We start from the raw sequence: 23,981 nt of genomic DNA on the forward strand, positions 1-23,981 counted from the left end.
ACTACTATTTTATTTTTTATATCTTTGATATTCCAAGAATATAACAGAACCAGTCTATTTTCTTGTTCATTTTGTTTTCTGTTTTCAAAGTCCGGGGTAACATTTTTGTGTCAAATTGCAAATACTTTGGTAGGATGGCAGAGATATACCCTTGAAAAACAATCACAGAAAAATTACTTCATTTCTTTACAGCACAGCAACGATATCTGAATTAGGAATTACCAGTAGGTCTGGTCATTCTAACTGGAGTCTACATTACATTACTACATTTCTGTCTATTATGATTTCCTACCATCGTTTTTGTGAGATCTAGATGCATTAATCTATTTATATTTCAGAAATGGATTACTATACAGTAACAGTGCTCTTGGCATAGTGTGCAACCTGGAACTGAGGAAATTCAAGAAGCCAAGGTGATATTCAATTTTCACTAAGTGAACTTTTGCTCCTTTTTCATATGCTTGGTTGTAAGGAGGAACTTTTCTAAGTTCTTTGTAAAATGTGGTCAGTATATGAATCGGATCCTTCCTTATATTAAAAAAATAATATTGCCACAATTCTGATTTGTGTATTAAAAAGCCACACCAATTTTATGTGAATCATTTTTTTTTTCCATTATGAACCATTTTATATAGTAGCAAATCAAAAATAAAAAAATAGTATACATCACTACTGCCATATCCCCACTAACATCCTGTCAAGGGGTAAATCATAAAAAACCTTGATGATTAATGATGTGTCATATATGGATATTATACCCTACAAAATGATTAAAAATAATACTTTACCAAATATGATGAGTAAACATTAATATAATGTTCTGAGCAACAACCACTAAGAAAAGATTTACAGTAGGTTTTCCATATTGGCTAAACATCTAAAAATATGGATTAGCTGCCAATTAATGAATAAAAAACAAAGTAATATGAATCAATAATGAAGACTTAAATACTGCTGGGGGACGTAGTACCTTGCCATCTGGGAAATGCGTTTCTTCTCGCACTTCATCATCACTCCCCTTGGTTCCAACATAAGATGATGCAATTGTTGATAACGCTGATTTCTCTCTTCTTTCCTGTATTATCATAAAATCATAATATAATAGTTTCCACTAAATACTGTAGAAAAGCACTTATTAAAAAGAAAGTTGTTATTTTGTTCAGCAGACTTAAAAGATCTATTAGAGAATGATTTTTAAAAATACTTTTTGGCCTCAGAGTGTGCATACTATATAGCCAGTAAAAAATAGCATTATACGAGAGGCAAACAGATCCAATATCTTAAATAGCAAGTACAAATACAGATGTGCTATAAATGCCTACAACTTTACTCAAGCAATTCTGTAAGTCTTTTTTAACTCATGTATGGTTTGGGTACTGGTAGTATAGTTCAACTTCCATCCTTCCATTTTCTAACTGCTTTATCCAATACAGGGATATCAGGGGACCTGGAGCCTATCCTGGCAAGCAACAGGTGAAAGGTGGGATGCCAGTCCATTGCAGTGCGAACACACACACATACACACACTCACACCATGGCCGATTTTTCCAGAAACTAATTAATCTACCCATATATCTCCATGCAGATGTCACCCCAGGAACTGATACTAAAGCCCCAGATCTGGAAGGCATCAATGTTAAACACTGTGCCACACTGCTGCCCCAGTAGCTCAATATACAGTAAATAAAGAAAATTTATACGTAAAAGGTCATACGCTTCTTGTTGTTACAGGTACAGTATGTATACTTAGCAGGACTGAATTAAAGACACTGATATGAACATTGAAATTGTAAAAGTGATTTTTTATGTGACTGGAATATTCAATGTTCTTTAAACATTCATTTGATTTCATTTAATGCAAGTCTTGCTCAAACATCCAATTCTGCCTTTATGAATTTAGTTCATTATAATGTCATCATTAGAAAGTGACATTCCAGAGAAAATACTGTATAATGCTTTGCATAGAAACACTCCAATCTATGGTTATTTTTTCCCTGTCCCATACTATATGCCAGGGAAACATATTAAAACACACTAAAGTAATGAGGAAATTGCTGTCTATTACCTTTTCACTTGGATTCTCTGGTTGTTTTCTTACATCACTTTGTGGATATGTAGATTTTCTGGATAATGCTGAGTTTGGTCTTCCTTCCTGTTACAATATTTCAGGTCATTTTAATGTTTATGGTAAAATACTCATGACACAAGAATAAGTCAAAATACAGCAGTTACAACAACATTTGTTTCAGTGAGTCATAATACTTTTAAAATAAATAACATGCCTACTGCTCCAGTGAAGATGTATTAGATGTTGTATTTATTTAAGGGAGTGAATACTGCACAAAAGATTTACAACATTCTGATGTAAAGTTTTAAACGTCTGTGTAAGCAGATTACATTTTGAGGGCAGGTGTAGCTTCTGTGACTGAGCTGTGACAGTGTAAAACCATTTTATGAATGTTTATTTAGGGAGCAATCTATTCTATATTCTGCCTTTACTCTAGATTGCTGTTGATAATTTCTGGTGTCAATTCAGCAAATTAGTTACCACTAACCTCAGCACAGTAAGTGGAATCACTTTAGTATTTACCCTAACACTTCAGATCATTGCATACCTAAAAGGCATGCAAACTTGTACCAACCATGTGCTCAGACTCTGAAGAAGTTGCTTTGCCAGTAGATGGGGTTTGCCTTCCACTTGGTGTTACACTGCGACTCTGGTAGCCCATTACTGACACTTGCCTTCCCCGACATCTAGAAACCCCCTGCAGAGAGTGATGTTGAACACCAAGAGAAACTATTCAAAATTTTAGTTTACACTTTTAAACAATAAATGCTCTCTAGCACAAAACTGATTAAGTGTCCTGCACATTTTAAAACAATTTGACCCCTAATTAAGCCCCCAAAATATGAAGCTGTTGTTATAATTAAACTGAGGCTGACTGTAAACAAGAGATTAAGATCTACAGTGCATCAGTCTATAGTTAAGATTGTCAAAGCATGTCAGGTCAAAGCATGTATGTCAAAGCAGAATCTCATGTGTCACTCCTCCTTTGGTGAACTATGACAGTGTCAGGTCCCCCTACTGTATTTTTGTAATCTAGAAATAAATAATCACCATCATTGTTCCTCATTATTGTGGAGTATTTGATAATTAGTGGCTGATACTGTACCTGTATATTGACATCTTTGCCTTCAGAACATTTTTATTGACGTGTCTTTTTAATGACAGTTGGTCAGTTTCACCTAAGAGTTTTCACCTGTGTTGCTAAAGTCCTGCTAATTACAGTGTGTGGCTTCTGTGGACACTGGAAGGTAAGGCTAAAACCTGAGGTTGCTAGTATTCTAATAGAGATAAACCTGCACTATTGCTTATCAGGTAGTACAGCTTTTATACTACTATAACTTTTACTACTATACTTTTATACTACTATTTCTATTACAAGTACTAATACCACTTCATTAAGGCTGCTGTGAGATTTAGTGGTGTTGTCATCTTCTTGGTGGAATTCCTCTGAAGTGATGGGATTTGAAGAGCGTCCTCCTGTTGTAAGAAAAGAACACAACGCTGACTGAAAACAAGAGGCCAAGATCTACAGTATCTCAATTAGTAGTTTAGTGCTTTTAATATGTCATTGTAACAAAGACTGACAATATAGTGAAAAATGAAGGTGCAAGGTTTAAAAGGAAATAAAACTGAACCATGAACTGTCCTTTTATTCATCCTTTTATGGGTTTAGAATAATACAAGAATACAGCAACACGTCTTCCTAAAATCTAACAAGAATCTATAAAAATACTAACTGAAATAATGAAAACATAGTCATAAAATTTGTCTTTTCCTTTTTTAATTTGTGAACTCATATTTTTCCTATCTGTTGTATTTTGTTGCACTAGTATGTTGAACATGTTAAAAAATATGAAGCCCAAATCCACATACTAGTGAACAAAGCTGTGCACTAAAAACACACTAATATACAGAAACAGAAACTAATGCAACAGATTTTTTTCCTATTTAAGTGCAAGAAAACCATCTCCTTTTACAACCATATGTGTGTAATACAGTTGCCACTCCTTAGACACTTCATGGCCATTGTTCTACTGTACTCAAACAACTAAATTCAATAATCTAATTATGAGACACGATTAATAATTTGCTACAATTTCTCTGGGTGCAAATTGGATGTATAACTACCAAACTGAAATGAGTTAATAAATGATGTTGAGTATTGTAACAAACACCTAAGTCATACCAGCTTTCAAATAGATGCTATGTAAGAGCACTTACTTGTGGAGGATGTCTCTGACTCCAAAACAGCTCTCAAATTGGGGACAGGAGACGTTCTTTGTGTTGACTTCTGCAAATTTGTATGAAAGCGATGCATTGCCTATGTATGGACCAAAATAAAACTAAATTACCATGTTGTAAAAAATATTTGTACAGGATGTTTTAGACAAAGCTAAAGTTCTTCAATTGTTTAGAAAGCAATGTAAGTGTTGCAGTTTTTCCTAAACTGCTGAAGAAGAACCTTTGTACAAAATGTCCTGAAAAAGATAATTGTAATACTTTTGTTAAATAATTCAATTTATCATTGTGTGCAATATTCATATTCAATTTCAAGTATTTATTGCATTTCAACCAACTTGACAGCCATTTCACTTGGGAAATAAGAAACTTATTTTTAACTTACTGTAGGAAATGTATAATATATGTTTATAATATACTGTATATATAAGTATATATATGTTCTCTCTAATGGCAGTCCAAAAGCTGCCTCTTATTTAGGAATAGAGAGACTTTGCAATATATACAGATAGCAGCTGAAGATTATGTTTATTTGATGATATTCTTCCTACACTTTTAATGAAGTTCTTAGTAGACATGGAATTCCAACAGATTGAATTAGTAGAGATGGAATCCCAAGTTAACATAGGTTTTTCCAATAAATTATCGAATCTAAATTCATAATGTCAAAAAATTATTAAAGAAGTAGATGAGAAAAATGTGAAAACACATTTCAGCACTTAGTTTCCATAAAAATGCAATGAGTTTATTCATGACTATGTTATGAATAAATTATACTGGGCTTAGTAAAAAAACTGATACTGCTCTTTGAAGAGAGCATAAATTATTACTGGGTGCCTAAGGAGCACTTAAGAACAAATTTTCCACGTGAAAAACGCAGTATAAATTTAGTATGCAGGTATATAGGTGATTTTTTACTAATATGCTAAAAGGTCACGAAAGTGTTCTGAACCATAAGAGCAAAACAATCATTGATGCCAAATGGTCTCAAACATGTCTGGATAAAATGGAGAATAAAATGGGAGAAAGGGCATCTTGTTTTATATAGTGCATAGTAAAAGTATTCAGACCCTTGTACAGGTTTGCTATTTAGTTTAATTACAGTGAAATAACCATATTTGTAATACCCGCAACGTATTCCATACATTCAAAAACAAAAGTAAGAAAGTAAATAGATAAATAATACGAAAGAAAAAAGGAAGTCATATTCAAACCCTTTGCTGTGGCTACACTGGTGTGGCTTAAGACTAAAAAAGTGAATGTCCTTTAGTGACCCAGTGAAAGTGGACAGTAATGTCAGTAAGTGCATCAGTCAAGCTGATGAGTTCATACAGTATGTCTGAATACTCATGCAATTGCATATTTGCATTAGAATATTTCACTTTGTCTCATTAGTTTTGTGGATGTTTACTGTAAATCATATTTAATAGAAATTAAAAAAATGTGTATGCATCATTTTGTAATTTCACAAAATAGGACATCATAGGAAAGGTCTGAATACTTCTGTAAGGTACAACTACAATGACTATTTTGGGGGAAACGCCTTTTATTGTAGAAGGTTTTGGCAGTAAAAAGATCTGAGGTAGACCTCATTCTTTTAATTGCAGGGGGTCTGTGTAGGAGAAACAAGCAGGTCTATCTTAGGTAGAAGCTGGATGAACAAGGTGAACTTACTGCATCTGTATCCAAAGGGTTTGCTCTCCCCTGGCTGGGTGTCATGCGCCCTGTTGGTGTGACCCTGGCAGAGGTTGCAACATTGAGATCTTTGTCCTTGTAAGCCCTCGAACTCCTCTTCAGAGCCTCACTCTGATCTACTTTCTGTACAGCACAATTTACTTAATTAACATTGATGATCACAATAAAATAACACAGTACATTTTATTACCAAGTCATTGTTGCTCACTCTTGCATAAATATGCAAAAAAAACAACTATCAAATCCACCCATTTAATAACCTCTTTATCCAATATAAGATCATGGGGGTGATGGAGCCTACCCTAGGAAATAGTTGTGGAGAGCCAGCAATTGTTTATAAGTTCAGATGATGACATTTAACATGCGTAAGTTCTTAGGCAGAAAAAGGGAAAAGCAATGTGAAATGCCGCTTTTATTTTCTCAAATCATTTTATGCAGGACTTCATTTCTCTGTTAAACTTCCAGCTATGTGTGGCTGTCACATGATTCTTATTTTAATAATAAAAATTAAGTGTTTATCACCCCATTAGTGCTTTCCTGCACCAATCATACTGTACAGTAACACCAACATAATGTTTTGTTTCTTTAAGTACATACAGTATACAGAATTATTAGTAATTGTACAGTATACAGTATAAATAGTAGTTACTATTTATACTGATAAGTTAATTATAGATTTTGACTGTAAAAAATTATACATTGTAATTTTTTAAAACATATTGTATTTAAAAGCAAATAAAAAATAAATAGGGGCTAGTAGTGACTTGAATGAATTAACTGCATTGGTAAAATATAAATATGTGTATAATTACATACTATTGCTATCTTTTAACTAATGTAAGGCAACTGCAGCATTTTTACACTGAGTGAAATTCTGCATCAAATTTTCTTTTTAAATTGGCTGGTATCATTCATAGGAAGAAGAGATATGTTCAGTGGGATTCACCCCTAGCCAGGCAATGACAGTGTAGCAGAACTCTCAGTCTTTTTGATGTAAAATATGATTTTTAGCTGCTGGACACTACATTAATTCCCGCTTCAAACCTCAAGATTCTGCAAGAGGGATTTGTACTGTATGTGATTCTTTTTCCACAAAGGGTAAAATGTCATGGAGCAAACTCACCCCCCCACCCACACACAACACAGGTGGAATGAGAATGAGGATGTTGCAAGTTCCATGGTGTCAACAAGCACAGAAGATGAACACCATAGTGTATGAATGATATAAGAAAGGGACACTGAAGATGCAGTGATAATGGTTTGTCTACTTAAGGCATGTTTTGTTTTAGCCTTTACCTGGATCTCAGACTTTGGTGAAAGTGATTTGTCAAACTGCAGCCTCCTCCCGACAGGAGTAATACTGTGACTGGAGTAGCCAACTGTCCTTTCTTCGCTCTTTGCCCGACAGGTGCCAGTCAGTATTGCTTCAGAGACCTGGGCACAGAAAGTAAGTACAACAAAAGCATTGCATAATTTGCTGTCAAAAGCAACACCCCTCCTGTAAAAGGAATGCAAAATAAAGGGCAAAGTCACATTAAGTGACATTAAGTGAAAAATGCAAGAAATCAAAACATACAAAATAAAGAAAGTTGATAAGTAGCATTCTGTATCAGTAAGGTTTATTCCATGCTGAAAAAAGAGACACAACTTTTCAACTGTGGAGCCTTCTTCAGGTGTCAGCAATTTACGCATGCTGACGCAGCATCCTACTTGAACTTCTGTATATCTAAGCTAATTAGTAAACTAATATGAAATAAAGTGAATACCTTTTTCTATGCAAAGTGGTTTAAAGGATTAATAAAATGGCAAAAAATGCCATACCCCTGTAGAAGGCAATACAGACAATACATTGATACATATTTGAAATGTTTATACTGTAGATACAGTATACTGTATGATTGCATATATCACTTTCTAAAATGTACTGTAATATAATATTGACATTTTGATATTCATTGTATTCTATTTTTTTCCCTTTAGGTGCTCTTGTTTCCCCCTACAGTCCAAAGACATACTGGTAGATTAACTTTCTGATTGGATAACTATAATAATGATGTTTTTCAGGAGGCTTGACAACCAGAATGAGGATGAGGCTGCATGCCAAGTCAGTTGTTTATGTGGAATCTATCAGCTTTACATGGATTGGCACAATTGAGCAGAATTATTTTTACATTATTGTGAGCATTTCATTTGCTTCTTTATTGTATTACTTTTATTAATATTTTTTTCCTTCCCAAATTTGCATCTCCACTTACTTAATGATGCATTTTAGAACTATTAAGAAGGTGGATCCACCCACCCAGCTGCTGTAACCCTATCTCTGGATGGTACTGCAAAACTGAAAAACTTGGGGGTTACATTTGATTCAGGCTTGACATTCGATCCACATGTGCAACCTATTGTCAAAAGATAATTCTTTCACCTCAGAAATATCACCAGACTACATTCTATATTATCGCCAACTATTGCTGAAAAGCAACAGATCAACACAGTTGTTTTCTCATAAATTGGCTACTGTAACTCTGTAGTCCCTGGGGCTTCTAAATCCCCATTGAACAAACTCCAGTTCTGATCACATAGTATTTGCTCTGGCTTCCTGTCAGGCTTTGTGTCGACTTCAAAATCCTCATGCTCACCTATTGTCACGATCGCAAACCCCTCCTCTTAAGGGCGCTCCAGCCCTTCCTTGTTTGCCTCATTACCCGCATCTGTTCCTTGTTCCACCCCCTTTTCAGTTCTCCCTTAAAAGCCAGACGCTGACGTTAATCCGGGCTCTGCATTGGTTTCCGCATCATGCGAGCCCAGGACCTGGATGCGCCTGGCTCAGTTATGCTTTTAGTTCCTGTTCCTGTTCCCCCTGCCGGTCCCGACCCGGCTCTGGTTTTTAATCGTCAGTCCCGGGTGGATCGCCTGGCTTTGGACTTTTGCCCTGTCTTTGGATTCCGCTTTTGACTTATCCCTGGATTGTTTGCCTCGGCCACACCTTCCCCGACCACCAGCACTCCATGGACACGCCCCCCTGTTTTCATTCCCGTATCCTGCATGACTTTTTCCCCTATAATATTTCTTCACTTTTTGACACCTATAGGTCCTGCATGGCTTAGCAACTCAGTACCTGTCTGAGCTACTAACATCCTACTCCCCACCTTGAAACCTTCGCTCTTCTAATTCTGTCTACCTGAAAGTCTCCTGTCTGTCTCCCAAGCCCGTCTATATGGGTGACAGGGCCTTCTCCTGTTATGCCACAGAGCTCTGGAACTCTACCCCTAAAGATATCAGAGAGTGACCTTCCCTAAATGCTTTCAAATCTAGACTCAAACTTTGCTTAACTGGTTCTGTTACAAAAACCTTTAATCCTACCGTAATCAGTACCCCCATCTACTGTCTCCTCTCATTGTATATTTTCATTGTGTATATCTTGGGTATTTTTTGTTGTTGTCATTCTGTAATGCGCTTTGAGAAGCCACGTTTAATGGTGCTATATAAAATAAACTTTATTATTATTAATATTATTATAAATACACTTTAAAGTTAAAGTCAGGATCTCCCCCTCAACCTTGTGATATAGCAAGAGCTAATTTATATTATTTTCCATAAGTTGTAAAGACTTTCTGCCCTTAAAATATACCATAACCCTGAAACATGTTTATTGGAAAATATTCATATATAATGGTTTGATGAATTATCTCAATTTACAGCTACAATCCTTTGACCAGCATGTGATTTTATATTTAAAAAAACAAAGATAAGGCATTAGTAGATGTAACACAACTCTCACTGCTAAATCACAGGTGCCTAGGCAGACACAAGGTTTGTAGCTGTGCAATGTTGCTTACTGTAAGACAACTTCAAAGCCACCCAGCTCTGATTGTCCCCCATTTGCACTGCACTGCACTATTGGAGATCCAAGTCACAAGTGAGATAGCTCAGGTTGGAACAAAGAAACGTCTGGATTCTGCAGTATTCACATATTTCGAACAGAACTTTGCCTTTACATGTATTGAGAAAATATAAACATGAATCTGCATTTCATTCAAAGAATCATTAAGTATAACATTCAGAATTAATTTGTACTCGATACTGATTTTAACAGTGGAAAATATAAAATATCTGTACAAAAATTACAACCTGAATAAAAAAACAATTCATTCAATTTACTCATTGTAAATTATTTTGATGAACCTATCATTGCAGAATGGCAGAGTAATTTGCTGGCCCTTAGAATATGTGTAAAGTATACGTTAAGAGGCTGTTTGCTGTAGATTGGACTTTCAACAAAGCAAAGGGGGAAAAATGCTGATAACATAATTTTCTTATTTGCATTGAGAAGACACTATAGCCACATCATGAAGTCTGAGTGAACCTTTTGAATCTGTTTCAAATGTAGTGAAAAGAATGGCTCAATTATGCGTGGGCTTGTTTTGTTACTAAGGAAAACAGGATTACTTTATACCACAGATTGCCCACTCACAGAAAAAAAAGTCAAAGACCTATTATTAAAGACTCTCTAGACTTTGTATTACAGTGCCCATCAAAAGTACTCATCCCTTTCTAATTATGTCCTACAGTATGTTGTTAAATTACAAGTGATTTATACAGTACATACTGTATTTTATCCAGTGAATATTTGAATCAAAACTTGAATGCTTAAACTGAACACTTTTCTGAGTAACAAAGTCTGCAAAAACTGCAAAGAAAAATTAAAAGCTACAGTAAATGTAACAATGTTTTAAGTGAACAAATATCCTTCTGGCTCCTATTGTTTGTGGTTAAGAACAAGATTGTCCCTTCATGTCATTTTCAAATCACTTTATTCTGCTTTAAATATTTGTAAAGATTATTGGACTTGCAATTACAAGTACTGAACAACAATATTCAACCTTTAAACATAGTAAAAAGAATAAACTCAAAACATTTAGAAACAGAATACTTGTTATTAGGGATCATTCTGTTTATAGAGAAGATATTGATCTATTTGCATACCATATGTTTAAAAATACATGCTTATTGATAAAGCCCTTATGTTGGGAGATAGTTCAGGAACTGTAAACTGTATATCCCCACTTACAGTAACTAACATTTTTAGAAGTCTGCAATGTGCTCTTACCGGAGTCTCTGCCTTTGTGGTGCGCTGAGCTGTAGTGTGATGAGACCACCAGGTCTCTTGCTGGTGCCTCTCAGACACCCTGAGCTCATCCCTAAGATCAACATTCTCTCTGGTCAAGGCTTCCACCTGGCTCTTCAGCTGTCTATGAGCTGCAGACCAGTGGTATTCCCTCTGCTTGAATTCCTCCTGCAAGGCCCTCATCTGTTCCTTTAGCTGCTGTGGTGTCAAGATATCTACAGGTTAATAATCAAAGCAAACTGCGAATGACCACCATGATTAACATGTTGCTCGACCTCTTAAATCTCCTTCTCAGTGGTCACTCATAAAAATCAACTAGTTATGACTTATGATCAGTTATGATTCATAATGTTACTCAACACACAACAATATAACCCATTTTTGTTGTTCTTTTAATCGTGAATGAATAATATTTCTGTACAAATGCATTTTACTTATTTCATCTTTGACTGCCTGTAATGGCAATGTTATATTCACATGAATAACATACTGAAAAAATAATTACGTGTTTTAGTCAAAATATGTCTGAGAAGTAGACCTCTGAATACCAGCTGCAGAGGCAGCTTCAAGAATGTCCAGAATTGCTCAGTAGCAAACCCAGACCTTGCAAGACGTTCTTGTTGTTTATAGAGAAACCAGTTACACAAGAGTATGAGACTTTTCATTAGTGAAAAGAGAATCAGTGGGAGATTCTCCCTGAGAGATGCTAAGCTGAAGATAATAGAGCACAGGATCTTAAGGGCTGATGTAGGTAGACTTAATTGCTCATAACTTGATCTTAAGATTTTACTTGCAGTAGAAGAGGAAGGACAAGAACAACAAGTCCATTTTACAGGTGTTCCAGTAGGAACTGAGAGTGCAAGTTACAAGTCTGGATCTATTGGTATTTTGAGCCAGCTGGAGGTAGTGATGGAAAGAGTGATTCAGAAAAATACAAGATCCGAATAAGGAGGGACAGGACAGGGATACTGGTAGCCTTCCAGGGCTAATGTCTTGAATGTCTGAAATTGGAAGTGAGAAAGAATCAGGAATATTATTGGCCTGGGACGTGAGCTGTAAGAATTAGAAATTGGTTCATAGAAGAAAGCCATTTAGATGACTCAGAAATTTCATGATAGGTTGAATGGAAACTTTTTTCAGATCTTTGTTGATTTTACACAGCAATGTCATCTGAATGGATAAGGGCCTATTGTTTCAAATTAAGGCCCCAAAAAGAAGCAGCTACCAAATTTGGAAACTGTGGAGGAGTGATCAGAAGGAGAGATGAAGGTACTGTAAATACAGAAAGCAAATGGAAGGGCTGTAAATGTAAAAACGTTTTGGAGAGAACAAGACTCAACATAAGAAAAAGACAACCCTTTCCAGTTTGCTAAAAAAATAAGTGCTACAAAGCTCTACTTTGCAGTTTGAAGTAAGATTGATGTAAGTTTCAAACTTGAATAAATGTTAAATAAAAACCACCCATGGGGTATAATCTTCATGGCATACAGATGCAGCCATTCAAAGTGCACGGTACAGACACGTACCGCAGGTAATTGGCTGCGGTATCGCGTATCATGACGCAAGATGACGTGGTACGTGATTGGTTGACCGACAGGGGCACTCGTGGTCAGTTGGTCTGTCGTAGAAAGACTTACTGTAAACGTCTTTACTGTGCCCGTTGTAGATATTGAATTTTACCACTGAAGGGAAATCTTAGTAGCTGAGCATAAAAAGAATAGGAGCATACTGTAACGCGTGTGAAGGCCATAAACGATATTAATTTTGGAACATAAACATACAGTATATAGCTGGTCTTGGTTCTTTAAAGAAAAAAATACACATCAGTATTCCATTTCTCCCTAAACATTTTAAGCTTCGAAGTCTTTAACTAACGTGATACCGGAGTCAACAAGCATACTTTTAGAATTTGATTAAAAGGGAATATAATATGGAATCGCGTATCTAAAGAATTTAATAACGGTATGATTATATTCGTGTACTGCGACAGGGCTGTGTAAGGCTTTTTCGCCTCCCCATTCATGCGAGTTCCCCTGTAGCCTACTGGTCTAGGTACGTGACTAACAACACACAGGTTGTGTGTTTGAATCCAGCTGGTGCTGGACTTTTCTTTTAACAAACATTTCTTCGAAAAAATAGAATAGCGATATTATGGACAATCAATTGACTTTTATATATCAAAATATATCGCAACATGATCGATTCTAAGTCATTTTTGATAACAATGAATAGTCACCTTCTTCCCTTCTGACAGCGGTTCCTGCTTCTATTGTGTGTGTGTGTGCAACAGAGTAAATTTTTATAGAGAAATGGAGGCTGGACAGTATGCGTTACAATATAAACATTTATATTGATTTAAATCGTGTTCTGATTTAAATCGCAAACGGGTGTTTAATTATGTGTTTTTTAATCATAATCAGGCTAATGCATTTCTACATTTTCTGTATGAACCAGCTTAGAGGTTCATACAGAAAGACAGCTTGTGTTTAAATTGAGTGTAAGGTAATTTATGCTTCTAAAGTCATGGTCAGCATTTATTATTGTACTGTGCTGTAAACCTTTTCTGTGCCTAGTCACATTATTTTATAGCGTTTTTATTGCATTATTAAATCCGGTGGCGCTGTGTGTTAGTTTCCTGACTCCCATGTCACATGGTCTGTGATTGAATCCCATGGAACTATGACTTTATTTTTTAACAAACATTTCTTTGAAAAGATGAAACGTTTCCCTTGGTCAGAGATTAAATAAAACCTCACTCGCATCAAACAAATTTATATTTCTAAATATCACGACATGATCGAATTTAAGTCTTTTTAATAACAATGAATAGTCACCTATGCGTTACAAAATATACATTTATATTGATTTGAATCGCGTTTTGATTTAAATCGTAAACGCGTGTTGAAATATATGTGTTTAAAGGCGATATACTGTATAAAAGCGCTGATTCCTATGGAGTGTGTTCCGCCGGGGATTCAAAAAAATTATTTTAAATAGGCTGATAAAGCTTAGACTACTGTAACTGTATTCTAGCCTGTATTACAACAGAACATTGGACAATGCAACGTAAATTGCAAAAATGCACTTGGAATCTGTCCAAGCCCTCCTACCAAAATTATTTAAACTGCGACACTGATCATTCATCTCTAAATAAACTTTATTTTATATAGAGTTTTAAGCGAATAGGTAATTAGATTGCTCATAAACCTAATCGCTTTTTCTACATAAACACAGCGTGATTGCTCTCTGAAAATGCTTTTCCTTTATATTTACAGTAGGCTCAGATTTCAACTATAGATCGTATTATTATAAACTTTCTTGGAAAAATGTATTTTATGTAACCCATGTTTGCTATTAATTCATTTAGGGCTAAAATACGTTCATTGTCTTCCAATCGAGTCGAGTTGACATTGGAAGCTTGCCACACCCGGACTGTTAAACCAACGCATTAGCACGTCAAAGCCCATTGAGGGTTTTGAGCCAGTATTGGCTTTAGTATTCCCCCCCTCTCCCCTCAATTCAATTCAATTCAAGGTGTTTTATTTGCATGACAGATGGGTACAAGCAGTGTTGGGTATGTATATTGTAACGCCTACATGCCGACAGGCACTGTGTAAGAGCCGGCGTACCAGAGCAGCGCACCGAGGGAGCGTCTGCATTTATAACTTAGATTTTAAAATTAGTCAAGCAATATGAAGCATCTCCTTTTACTTTTAAGTCCCTTAAATACATTGAGCACAGCTTTCTCACCACTTAAGATTGCTTTTGATACCATCCTTACACAAAGCAGAAGGGAAATCTTAGTGCCTGAGCATAAAAAGAATAGGAGCATACTGCAACGCGTGTGAAGTCCATAAACGATATTAATTTTGGAACTTAAACATACAGTATATGGCTGGTCTCAGTACTTTAAAGAAAACATACACACCAGTATTCCATTTCTCCCTAAACATTTTAAGCATCGAAGTCTTTAACTAACGTGATACCGGAGTCAACAAGCATACTTTTAGAATTTGATTAAAAGGGAATATAATATGGAATCGCATATCTCAAGAAATTAATAACGATATAATTATATTCATGTTGCAAAAGAACTGCAATGGACATAAAAACTCCCTTGCTTTTAACAGAGCGTTCTATAATTTCTAACTACGAAAATGATTTAAACTGCGACACTTATCATTCAACCAGAGCTCGAAATATCACAAGGATCCTCTAGAGCACAGCAAAGACTGTATTAAAAGAATCGCGTATCTCAAGAAATTAATAAGATATAATTATATTCGTGTAATTCGTATAATTATATAATCAGTTTCGATCAAGGTCTCTAAAACGAACAAGAAAAAGAGGATTTTCGTAGGGCAATTACGCTGTATTTATATAGAATAAGTGATTTATGAGCAATCTAATTTCTTGTTCGTTTAAAACAGTGAAATGTCAGCTGCAAAAGATCGCAACAGAAACAGCACTCTCTCTGCCTGTCATAGACGTTCAGGAAAGGCTGAATGAAGTCATGTCAAGTACAATAATGCGATTTTCCTAGTTTTACAGCTATTGCTGTATAAAGGAATTATGACATTGTCATTATTGTGTCTTCACTGGTTGCCTTGGTGTCAAGAGAGACTTGTTGAAATTGAGATGAACTCTGAATAACTCTGAAACAAAGTACTAGTCCTGAGAATTACTTGTTGAAAGTAAAGAAGCATCACTTATTTGTAGATAATCACTTATTAGTGCACGCCTAATGCAGGAACCAAATAGAGATGAGACAGATTGATGGTGAAATTGCTCATGGTGTGTTGACTCGTCTAATCAGCATGTTACTGCTGTCTACAGTATATATCTGCTGTATATTGTGTTGGTTGTGTCACGGACGTCCAAAAGGACTAACCGTGGAGAGCAGGAGAGCAGAAAAAGACCCATATGCGGCGGAACGGGAAAAAGGCCCGGGGTCGTTCGTGCAAAGAGTTCAGGAGTGCGGTATAGAAACCTATGCCCTCAGGTAGCAGACATGGGGCAACCTGGTGCTAGGCGGGTCTCAGGACATGCGAACGTCAATGCTGAGCGAGGGTGGAGTGCAAGACCCGGAAATATATAGCCCAAGGGAAAGAGAGGGACCGGAAGGACAGCAGGCAGGAAACTAGGGACAGGACAGAGTGCGTGACAGGTTGCCCAAAACAATTGTTAATTCATTGTCTTGAGGAGATTTGAGTGGAAAGATTAATTTGTTCCTGGTGTGGAGGACAGATGGAAGGGGCCACAGAGGCAATTCTTTGACACCAGGTGACAGAGAAGATCATAGGAATCCTGCTGGCTGAGTTGAATTTAGCAAGGGAGAGAAGGGGATAACATATACTCTTTATGATGCTTTAGGTGAGAAAATGCAGGAGTGATTCTGAATTATAGAAAGTTAGACTGACTTTGTCTGTTGTCATCCCTCCCAAACTTTTGTGTATAAACTCCATTTTAAGGTTTACAGTATCTGTTTAAGGTCCTAATTTTGAGAAACACTAAAACAGCCAACACTGACTGTCTTGCTTTCTGCAATTACATGTAATTTATTAAAGAAAGCATGCCATGTTGCAAACTTTTGTTTAAATGACCTTCTCTCTCTTTTATGCCTAACTATTCTCTTGGTGTTGGGTCTGTTTGCAGTTTTGTAGATACTTCCATTGTTCTCACCTGTAATTCATCAATATGTGGATTAGATGCTGACAATCGATTTTTCATTGATGGACATTCTTTGTAGCTGTTTCCCAAACTACAATGCTCAGTTTCTGTTTCTTGCACAAATCCATCTATTTTCTTTCTGTATAAACATAATTAAATTCAATAAAAAACCTTCATATCAAGTATTCAATATATCAACAGACATCTAAATATTATTCATTACAACTCTGCTTTCAATACTATAGTTTTTAAAAAGTTAAGAGAGGGAGCAGATGTTTGGTAGATATGTATTAACAAGTACAACATAGAGAAAGGAAAAGTGTCAATGATGAAACAATTAGTTGGTCCATTTCACTGTTACCCCTCACTAAAAAGTGAAGTTCTGATCCAGAGTTTCAGATATGACGAGATTTCTCGTGAGTGCACACCAAATACTGTAATCCTGAACCTGGGTATTGTCATTAGATAATTGAGACAGTCTTTCTCCATAAGACAGGGGGCAATCTTCCAGATATGAAGGAAAAGCTGGGCAGAACAGGGCACCTTTTTGGGTTTTAGCATACTGTGTCTGTGATAACAGTTATGAAATTTATTGTTTCATTTTTCAAGCAAAGAACAGCACTCTGTTTTGTGAAATTAGTTCAAATGCATTCATTATTAAATGGTGCAAAAATAAATTTAGAGTTTATGAATGTTGAAATTATTTTTAAAACAAGTCTTTAAAACTCTTGGTTATACTTTTATCAGCAGTCACTGTTCAGTTTAACTAAAAAAAATTACCTGAGAAACTTCAATGCTTTCTCCTGTTCCTCTTTCATGCTTTTTAGAACGGAACTATCATCCCTCTCAGTCTTTGCATGCAGAAAACTGTGTCTCTGAAGTCTTGCCTGGGTTTCATTGTCTGTAATAATAGCAAGTATAAGGGATATATTAAACTAAACCACGTCATCTGCAGTGCACTGCAAAAGTATTGGAACATCAAAGTTAAAACTATTATTTTTGCTTCACAGTTAAGCAATTTGCTGTTTTGTACATATTCATAAAAATTATGTCTCAACTAGATTAAATACAACCTATACTTTATAAATATATTTTTTAATAAATTCATTGAAATAATTGCATGTTTGTATTGAAACATGAACAATTTTCAGAGCTTTAGCATAACTTAGCAAAATACTAAAAAATATCCAAGTAGATTTTTAAAACATTTTATCGGAAAACACGTTAGTTGCATTTTTTTTGCAGTACCAATATTTAACTCAAATGTTTATGAAGAATTGTTATCACTTTTGTTGATGTCTTGGATTAGTATTTCAAGCAGATTAGCATAGCATCAAGGGTTAAGAAAGTGCCTGGTTAGGGTTAGGGTTAGAAAATTAAATTTTGACTTCAGCCAGGGTGAAAGCTGAATTTCCTAATGGCTGAACTAAAATAGTATCATATAAGATTCACTATTTCCTCAATAACACCCAACCAAAAAGCTAAGTACAAAACACCACTCATCCTATATTTATATTCCCATTCATAATACAAATGTAACATTATCAGAAGCCTAAGTTTAAGGTTCAAGGGTTTAAGTTTAATCCTAAACCTAGATTCAGATTTTACCTACTACATTTGCTGAACTTTTGTTGTTTTATTTGTTTTATTTCATGAGTTGATGTAGAATTTATATTGCTTTTGCTGATATATTTGGGATATTATTTCATCCAGTTACAAATAAGCATTGAAGCTAGGGTTACAAAAACTACCTGCTTAGGGTTACTGTTAGAAAATCTGTTAAATTATATCTTAAACATTTTATGGATGTGGAATTTAGAAAAATGCCTATCAAGAAAACATATACAACATATTTCCTCACCTGACCAAAAATTTAAGGCTAAGTACGAAACACCAGGTATCCTATATTTATATTCTCATTCATAATGCAAATATCACATAATGTTATTAGGAGCAAGATATTTAAGTAAGATAATAGTCTTACTTGTAGTAATCAAATAGTAAGATAATCAGCAATACAATGTAAAGGTTTGTGTGTAGATGAAATCAGATATATCACAGGTTCTTGATTAACAAGAATTGGGACTGTGTCACTGGCAACTCATGAAAACTTAACCAATACTGTATCTACTGGGAAGAACCCACATTTTTAATTAGAAATAATAACTTGCTTGCTCAATTGACTTGCACTTATAACTTCTTGTAAGAATAAGGAGGCTGCATGTGACGCTTGTGTGTAGGGAAAAGTTCTATATTGAATAGCACTAACATATAAGAGACCAGAGTGTTTCTGGTAGTAGAAGCCCCGTATGTTTCCTTGAGTACCACTGGTATGTTAACAAGAGATGTGATTCAGAAGCCAATGACACAACTCTTTCTACAGTATCTTCAGACAGTGTAATACCCAGGGACTGGTGAATTGCTAACGTTATACCCAATCATAAAAAAGTGAGAAAACGTCTATTACCTTTAAGAATAGGGAATGTTTATAAGAACTAAACTTACCTACTGTATATGGAAACAATATCCTAAGAAATAGTCTTGTCTAACTTGTTAGAAATGAAATGCAAAACAGAAATGGATGAACATATGGCATACAGTATGATACTGTATAGTGATTTAGCTGTTCAGAAAGCTCAGAAAGTTTGTAATAAAAGAACAATCTTCAGATTGCAGGTGATAAGCATTTAGGAAAACACAAGATACTTACCACCTTGATTGTCTTCAGAGCTCTGTGATACATCGGATACTCTTCTCTGGGCTGTATGGTTTGTTCTAGTTTTTAAGCCAGAAAACAGATTTGATACAAGCTCTGAAGTGGGGGGAGTCAATAGATTTGTCTTTCGGTTCCTGCTGTTGTTTGACAATGGTGGTGTCTTTCTCTTCTCAGCCTCCATCTTTCTTGGTGATTTGAGACATGGAGAAGGAGCTGTTATCTTATGCCAGTTAAAGTCCCTTATTTCTGTTTCGCTGTTGTCACTGCTACTGGTGCTGGCGAATGGATGAGAAAATGGTAATCGGTGAGGCGTTTGGGGTCTGCAAACTCTTTCCTCTGCCCCACTTGGTGCGTCGCTGGCATAATCATCATCAGACAGGTCTAGTTTCTGATCAGTATGCCCCAGCCTCAGTGGAGTTTGGTGGATGTGTTGTTCATGGAATTGAGATTTGGGATCATCCTCATTGCTGGTGCTATCACTTGTGCTGCTGGGAGGAAATTTTATTTTTGTACTGCAGGTCTGGACTTCTCTCCCTTTCTTTGATTTTTCCTGGTTTTCACTTTTTTCACTACCACTGTCATTTGAGAGAACTGGCCCATTAAAAACCTTTACAATATGATCATCAACTTTTTTAAACCCAAGATTGGATCCTGTTTTATCAACCTGATGGTTGTTGTTTGAATATTGCTGGTCTGTGCAGATAAACTGAGCTCTCAAAGCAGAAGTGATGCTTTCGGGATGTTGTTCCTCTTGAGGTAAGTTGATCTTTTTAGGGGTATCTAAATGGTCATCATTTTCTGCCAAACACATGTGCTTTTGCAAGTCCATCCTGCAAGAGATTTGTAAACATGGCAGACTTGAACTTCTAGATCGCGCGGACGTTTTACTACATGGAGTTTTACCCAATACCTCATTTCCTTTGTTATTACTTGCATTACTACCAGCTGTATTTTGGATTGATTGCTTGCTTCTGTCATTTTGTTCCAAGTACGTTTCTTGGTCCAGGTTACTGTCTTCATTTGTAGCCTTAATCATGTTGTCTCTAGACTCCATCAACGCAGGACTGCTGACTTGTCGACTCAAAGGAGTGCTCTTCCTTTCACAACTTTTATCAGTGTCCTGCAGGAGGGGTAGGGATCTTCGGTGTTGACTGACAAAGCTCACTCGCTTGAGCACCTGATTGAGGGGTCCCCTCCTCTGATCCTTCAGCACAGTTTCCTTGCTTTTTTCTATCCGTGTTATGCCTTCTCCCTTCTTCAGGAAAGTTTTCTTTTCTGTCTCTTTGGCTGGTTTCAACTCCTAAAAAATTAAACCTCTTATAAGTAGCATGGTAGTGGAAGCTTTCATCTGATATATTTGAATTTTATTATTTTTAATCATGCAATTTAAACTTCTGGCTACATTTCATTTTTGGATTCTCACCATTTAAATGAAATGGCTTTAATCTTGCAGTATCCTGTAGACCTTTGAGCAACTTAGAAATAGAATTTCATATTCTATCACACTTCTCCATGCTCTTTAAGGGGGAATATTTCAATGCACTAAATCTACAGACCTCAGAACAGTTTGGTTCAGTTTCAGTAATACCTCAAGGGTTAGATTTGCATCCATCTGTTTTGTAGTGTAATATTACAGCTCAGCTTTATGATTTCACTTCTCTGCTATACATGGATCACTAACATTCTAAGAAATAAATTCACAGTACTAAATGGAACTCATTAACTTAAGGGAAAACTACAACAAATCAGTCTCCCCACTAATCATAATCATTACTGAAATTAGCCATAAATATAATAAATAACATAAAAATCTCTTTTGCATTTGTCTCATGCATCCCTCCTCCCGCCCTTCTCCACCTTGTAGCTGTCCCTTTGTTAACTGTCTCTGAAAGGAATTTGAGCCCCCTTGTCCTATAGCAGCTCCTTAACCAAGCAGGTTAAGCCAAACCATCATACCTAAAACACTCAGATATTCACATTCACAAACACTCTGATTCTTGGAAGTTGTTACCCCTTGTGAAAGTGTGTAGCAGACATTTTATTAAACAAACAGTTTGAAACAGCTTCTGGAGGTTAGGAAAAATATTTTAGTACCTTTTTTTTCAGTGGTATAACAGAAAGAAAACTATTTATATATAAACAGAAATTGCAATATTGTCTACAACAGTCAAAGTACGATGTTTGGAAGCGGAGACATCTAACCCTGTTAACGAAGGAGATAAAATGGACTTTTAAAAAATGTTGTCATGATTACCATTCTGTTCTTAAACCTGCATACCTTGGTTCAGCCATGTCAAAACCAAAACTTTCTTGAACAAAATAGAAGAACTGAGGATAAGTCTAAAAGACAATTCTGTAAGACAACTCTTCAGTCTGTAAAGATATATAGGCGTGGCAACATCCAGGAAAAGTACATACTGTATAAACCTTTATATGTGTAAATACATGTAAAGGTACAGAAACCTTACACTGTGTTAAAATTCATATGGGCTTACTGAAGCAAATAGAAGTCCGAATTTTGTTAACTCATTGATTTATGCTTTTATTTTTTTTATTTTAAAATATCAACACCTATACTGTATTACCCTGTACCTGCTTATCTCTCTGCAGAACTTCCTCATCCAATTTGAGCTGTTCTTCAACAAATGCCTCAAAGGTTTTCTGTCTTACTCCAACTCCTGGTCTGATGGGTCTAATTGTGCAGAAAAAAATAATATTAAAATATTTTAAATGAATAGGTTCCCATTCAACATAATCTAATCTTAAAAATGTATTACTGAACCCTTAAACTTCATTCTGAGATCCGTGTGTTAATATATTTTCTCAAATAAATTCAGAATGTCACTTGTTTCTCAAATGCAAAAACTTTGTATTTTCAGACTTCATTCATTTGAATTAGTTACTGTTATTATCCACCAATGTTGACACAAAAACTCCACAGTACCACTTTGTTGTCACTTTAGTCTTGATTTTCACGCACATGTGGTATCCACTGCATACTACAGTATCTCACTCTTTCTATTGAGATTTGTAAGTAATTTGTTTTGCAATCATGTCAGAGAAGCACCCAAATCATTTTATTATATTAATTATTTACTCTATATTTTATGATAGCACAATGATTAGTATTGTTGCCTCATAGCACTGGTGCCCTGGGTTCAATTTCTGGGGTGCTATCTGCATAGAGTTTGTAGGTTAACCTCATGTTTGCATGAGTTTCCTCTGAGTGTTCTGTTTTCCTCCCACAGTCCAAATACTGTACATATTGGTAGGTTAATTGACTTCTGCAAAATTGTCCCTTGTGTAAGTGTGTACCTTTTATAGTCTGTGTGTATCCTGTGATGGACTAGCATCCTATCCAGGGTGTATACCACTTTGCGCTCAATGCTTCCCATGATAGACTGGGCAACTATGAATTGGATAAGTGGTTTTTGAAAGTGATGTTATGTGACTGTGTATTTTACAGATGCAGCATCAAATCCTGCATAAGCATTATACTGCACCTTTGCCCTGTGTTGTGTTAGAAATTACTTAAATGGCTTAATTTAATCTGTGTTTTTATTAGTCTAATAATCATACCGTATGTGATTATACTCAGTGAGGAAGACTGCAATAAAATAAAAATGCTGAGTTTTTGTGCCTGAGTCTCAAGCTTTTCTACCTTCCAAGAGAATTCGGTAACATTATTATATGTGCTGTTTACGTTCCACCCAGTGGAATTGCAGCAGCTTCCACTTCTCAGAAAACCGATTGTGTACATGAGCAACTCCAGCGGACTTCAGAAGCTCCCATGTTTATTATGGGTGATTTTAAGCACTGTAAACTGGAGATTGTCTGGGTTTGAACAGTATATCAAATGTGGGATGAGAGAGAACAGAGTTCACCTCATCCCCGCTTACCGAGACAGCTCTTAAGAGCAGCAAACTTGTCACTGTAAATGTAAGGACTGATGATAGTATTGTAACGCTTCAGGGATCAGGCGGGCGCCTTTGCCGTTGCCGCTTATGGTCGGCCCCCCACCGTCGGGGACGCGAACCCGGGCCTCCGGCATCACTCAACAGGGACCCAGCCTGTTGAGATAAAGAGAGATCTTCCTCCCAGCCCAGCGGCTACGGGCCCTGCTATTACAGGGAAGGGCGGTGACGACACCGCTCTGGTAAGCCGGCTTTCACACTCAATGGTGGCCGTAAGCATTACACTCTCCCCCGCTTAACTTGCCGTCATTGGCGAAGGGCTATCCCACCCGGCTTCTGACACCAATGTAACACTTCTGGGGTACAGGTGGGCACCCTTGCTGCCGCCGCATCTGATCGCCCCCCCCGCCGTCGGGGACGCGAACCCGGGCCTTTGGCGTCACTCAACAGGGACCCAGCCTGTTGAGCTGAAGAGAGATCTCCCCCCAGCCCAGCGGCTGTGGTCCTGCTATCACAGGGAAGGGCGGTGACGTCACCACTCTGGTAAGCTGACTT

The 23,981-nt window shown here is 36.4% G+C and overlaps 1 protein-coding gene across 10 annotated transcripts in view; it reads right to left on the minus strand.

Annotated features, from left to right (window-relative positions):
* LOC148674684 (uncharacterized) overlaps nt 1-23,981 on the minus strand; it is a 70,720-nt gene that overhangs the window by 21,228 nt on the left and 25,511 nt on the right. For 7 of the 10 annotated variants that reach the window (XM_088625085.1, XM_088625086.1, XM_088625089.1 and 4 more), the window contains 12 exons: nt 22,105-22,204; nt 19,507-20,812; nt 17,577-17,697; nt 16,809-16,935; nt 11,109-11,324; nt 7,298-7,435; nt 5,981-6,124; nt 4,289-4,388; nt 3,456-3,544; nt 2,643-2,765; nt 2,066-2,152; nt 971-1,075 (listed from right to left, as the gene is read on the minus strand). In XM_088625085.1, the coding sequence (XP_088481211.1) occupies nt 971-1,075; nt 2,066-2,152; nt 2,643-2,765; nt 3,456-3,544; nt 4,289-4,388; nt 5,981-6,124; nt 7,298-7,435; nt 11,109-11,324; nt 16,809-16,935; nt 17,577-17,697; nt 19,507-20,812; nt 22,105-22,204 (2,656 nt within the window). The remainder of the gene's footprint in view (nt 1-970; nt 1,076-2,065; nt 2,153-2,642; nt 2,766-3,455; nt 3,545-4,288; nt 4,389-5,980; nt 6,125-7,297; nt 7,436-11,108; nt 11,325-16,808; nt 16,936-17,576; nt 17,698-19,506; nt 20,813-22,104; nt 22,205-23,981) is intronic. The other 3 variants (XM_088625087.1, XM_088625088.1, XM_088625090.1) reach the window with 3 other exon arrangements.

This window comes from Lepisosteus platostomus, chromosome 3 (genome assembly GCF_059453375.1).
Source record: "Lepisosteus platostomus isolate fLepPlt1 chromosome 3, fLepPlt1.hap1, whole genome shotgun sequence".
NCBI classification, from domain to species: Eukaryota; Metazoa; Chordata; class Actinopteri; order Semionotiformes; family Lepisosteidae; genus Lepisosteus; species Lepisosteus platostomus.